Source organism: Plectropomus leopardus, unplaced genomic scaffold (assembly GCF_008729295.1).
Source record: "Plectropomus leopardus isolate mb unplaced genomic scaffold, YSFRI_Pleo_2.0 unplaced_scaffold25788, whole genome shotgun sequence".
In the NCBI taxonomy this organism is placed as follows: domain Eukaryota; kingdom Metazoa; phylum Chordata; class Actinopteri; order Perciformes; family Serranidae; genus Plectropomus; species Plectropomus leopardus.
In genome coordinates, this window is record NW_024628032.1 from 1 (window position 1) to 4,101 (window position 4,101).

Here is a 4,101-nt window from a genome sequence, read left to right on the forward strand (position 1 = left end):
AAAAAAATATTTATAATATAGCTATTTTTGTTTGTGTGAAATCTTATTCTAAATTATTTGAAAAGTTAATCTGTAAATCAAACCAAAGAAGTGGGATGAAAAAAATCTACTAACAAATGCTCAATAATTTCCTTAGTGTTGGAGGAAGTATCCTTTATTAAGGCAAAGTAACAGTACCACAGTGTAAAAGTACTCTGTGTTGGTTTTGAGTGTCTTTGTTGTAATTTTGCGTCTCCTGGTTGTGTGTCTTTGTGGTCCTTATGCCTGTTTTTGTGATTTTGTGTCTTTTTTTTCATTTTGTCTAATAATTTTGTGTCTCTTTCTGCTGTTTTGTGTTTCTTTGTAACTGTTTTGTCACTTTGAAGTTATTTATGTGTCTTTGCAGTTCTTTTGCATTTTTTGTGACCTTTTTGCGTCCCTTCTTTGTTGCTACATTTGAGTGGCATTTTGCAGATAACAGCTGGAGGGAAGTTGACATTTTGACGCCTTCAGTAACCCATCCATAAAGTCAAGTAAAGTACAAGTAATGCTAATTAAAAAAAAGTTTATTTTGTTCCGATAACCATTTGTTTTAGCTCATGAGAGATTCACACGACCCACAAAGTGTCAGAAATAACAATGACACCTGCAACTCTTCATACTTCACTGTAAACTCAGGGGGCAGACCTACACAACAGTAACATGGACGTGAACTATGTCTTTATGTCGTCGTCTGGTCATCCCAAATAAAACTCTGAACAAATAGCCACGTTTACATCATGTAAAAGCATTTTGTTTACTGCTTTTATGCTTCCATGACACGTAGGAGGATAAGAAATGATGACAGACGATGAAAAAAAACAAAAACCTGACATATTTTCAAAACTACCAGTAGAAATCATTTACAAAAATTGAGTCTTTGATTTTTCAGTTGTGTCTTCGTTACAGAGTTTAACATTAAGTATGTAGTATAGTTACATTTACAGTATATTAAAACGCCATATCTTTGACCTGCGAGAGTAACACTGACATATTTCATTTTCCAAACCATTCATTTTTCTAGTCTAAGCAGAATTATCTCAGCTGATTCGTCACTGAAAAACAGTTTATATTGGCCAAACTGGCCTTTATGCTGCTGCGACAGGCACACATAACTAACAACATGACATACTGTAGGTTTTATCTGTAAAGCCAAAGGAAATACGAGCTGTTTTGGTCCAGTCACAATAAACTTTGAATAAAAAGCAGCACCCTCTCCATGTATTGACCGCACAGTCATCCGACTCGGCTCGCTCTAAAAACTTGTTGCTTTTGACCATCATAGTTGGATTATTGCACTTCTTCTGGAGGAAGTGAAACGAGAAGCAGTTTGTCTGCTCTAAAATTACAGAAGACGGCTACAAAGTTTCTACTTGAGTCATTTGGAAATGAGGTCAACATCAACACAGTATTTCAGCAACATATCTGTCATCAACAAATCGAATGAATATTGCTTTAAAGTTGTTTGATATGTTGTTCAGTCTTCGGGAGCTATTGTTTTTGAAATCCTACGAGATAGTCCTGTTCTTACAGCACGCCCTTCTCCAAAGTATCCAAAAGGTTTCTAGACATGAAGCATCCTCCAGTCGTTTCCAAAACCTTCAGTTTGCGCTACGACACCCGTTTCCTGGAGCTGGTTCGGCCCAGGCTGGCAGTGCTGGACCGGCGGGAGAGGACGGGCGTGGCAGTGGTGGGGGACGTCTCGTTGGGACAGCCGTGTTGGAGCAAAATATCAATGCACCCTTTGCTTCCTGTTTTTCGGGCCATCCTCATGGCTGTCTGGCCTTGGTTATCCTTCGCTTTCACATCGATGCCGTACTGCAGAGAGAGAGCACGACATTAACTCGTTAATAAGGTCACTTATGGAGTTAAATGTGGATTGAAGACGTGGACCAGCATCAGTTTTCTTGTGCTTTCAAGCTTTTTTTTAAAAAAAAAACACAGGAAAAAACATAATCAGCAACTTGGCAAGAAATTTTCTTTTTTTTCTTTTTTTATGCACTATTATTTTATGGTATTGGAAAAAAAAACATGTTCAAAATAAAAACTTCAATCAATCTGCAGAAAAATATTAGTAAAAAACAAAAAGACCTGAAAATTAACAGGGATGGATTGTTATATATTTTCAAAAAATGACAGAAAAAAAGTTAAGGTAGAAAAGAGTGCTCAGTGAGCTGCAGATCTTTGCTGTTCGAACATGTGCTGCTGAAAATCATCACATTTAAGTGCATTTCTTGTGAAACTACACGTTATCATCTCTGTCTGCAAAACACAAGACCAGAATACTAAAAGCAGGCACCTCTGGAGCCCCGGGAGTCCCACACTCACTGCATGCCAAACGCTTTTTGTGATTCAGTAAAATACAGACGGCAGCAAACTGTGAATAATAGACTAATTGTGTGTCTTTTTTCTTTCTTTTTTTTCTTTAGAAAAGTGATGTCGCTCAAACAAACCTAGATTTTTTAAAAAATCTGCTTGGGATGAGGACAGTTCAGGGTGTTTTGGCTGTGCCCAAAGTTGTCTCATTTTCTGGGACTCCATATTTAAAACTGATATTTCGGGGCACACGGTTGAACCTGATTGGACTCTTTTCAACTGTGTCAGCATTTAAAACCCTTTTAACATGTAGATTAGTTTTACTGAACTGGAAACAGGCTCAAACTTGCCGTGCAGCACCTTAAACTAGGAAAAGTTCATTTATTTTAAGAGGCTCTGTGGACAAATTTTATAAGACTCTTTATTATGTGGAAGCGAGGCAGTAATAATCGTACCAATCAATCGTACAATCGTACAATCGTACCACTGTTACCAGACTAGATGTGGCGTCGATAATTAACATTAAAGCAACCTTGTATTTTAACCAATATTTATACTGTATATTTAATATCACGTTCTTTTAACTCTTGACATTTCTGTGGCATTTTGTATAATTTGATGCTGCACATCTTTAAGATGTCGTATTATCATTAATTTTATGCACTTTATACACTCAATTTTTTGTTTAATTTTTATTAATGATGTCAGTGGGTTTTTATTTTGCATTTATTCTATTTCCCATCTTATGTTCTGCATTCTGTGCATTTACTTTTACTAGTTTTATCCAGTGGGTTTTATCCATTTGAAGATGCACTCTATGTATTCTATTCTGATTTTATTTTATTTTTACATGCAGGTTTTATTATGTCTTTTTGTCTTTTCACGTGGTGCATGTAATCTCTTTCTTGCAATGCAAGTTTGGCTGCATTTCATGTATGAAAGGGGCTTTACAAATACTGTTTATTATTATTATTATTATTTATTTTTAATCTGTCCTGTCCTGTTTGAGAACTGAAAAACGTTAAAAAAAAAAAAAAACCCGAAAAAACAGAAAAGTTATCATGTTTTTCCTCGTCACACAGGCTGGACTGTGGAGAATCAGAGTACCGGATCTGAAGGAGAAACCCACCCAGATGAGCAGCTGGGTCATGACTACGTCTCCCAGCTGACAGGCGGCGTGCAGGGCCGAGCGAGCCGGCGAACTGGACCCGGCCGGCGTAGCGTTGATCTGGTCCTTGGTGCTGTGGGCCAGGAGGAGCAGCAGTCTGGGCAGATCTCGGTCCGTCACCGCAGACAGCAGCCACGCCGGCATACCGTCACCTGGAAGCTGGGGCCCCGGGGCCGGCTGAAGAGGAGGCACGAAGGCCCGCTGTTCGTACTTAGCACGAATCCACGACTCTCGCTCCTCACTGTGAAAACAGACGCACGCAGCAGTCAGTGACCGCAGCGCGCACTCAGCTGCCGGCTGAGGACGCTTTTGCCATCATAATTTTTGCAATCAACACAAGTGCAAGTTAACCCTCTAACACCTGGATCAACATTAGTTTTCTGCGTTCAGACACTTTTCACGAGCATTTAAACATTTAAATGTCTGCAACCAGAGAAAACTTGTTTGATTTCTTTCAAAAACAAAGAAAAAAAAAAAAAAAAGTTAGCAACTTGGCAAGATATGTCCCAAAAAATGCTAAAAATTACAAGGAGACCAAAAAATGACCTGAAAAAAATATAAGATTTTTTTTAAAAGGCAAAACATGTACAGAAAACTTA

The 4,101-nt window shown here is 38.3% G+C and overlaps 1 protein-coding gene across 1 annotated transcript; it reads right to left on the reverse strand.

Moving 5' to 3' along the window:
* Positions 1–527: 527 nt before the first annotated feature.
* On the reverse strand, positions 528–3,884 carry LOC121966754 (arf-GAP with GTPase, ANK repeat and PH domain-containing protein 1-like). The gene is made up of 2 exons (XM_042516822.1): positions 3,464–3,884; positions 528–1,836 (listed from the first exon to the last, which is right to left on the reverse strand). The coding sequence occupies exons 1-2, from the start codon at positions 3,644–3,646 to the stop codon at positions 1,630–1,632; spliced, it is 390 nt and encodes a 129-aa protein (XP_042372756.1). The 5' UTR covers positions 3,647–3,884; the 3' UTR covers positions 528–1,629.
* Between the last annotated feature and the right edge of the window lie 217 nt (positions 3,885–4,101).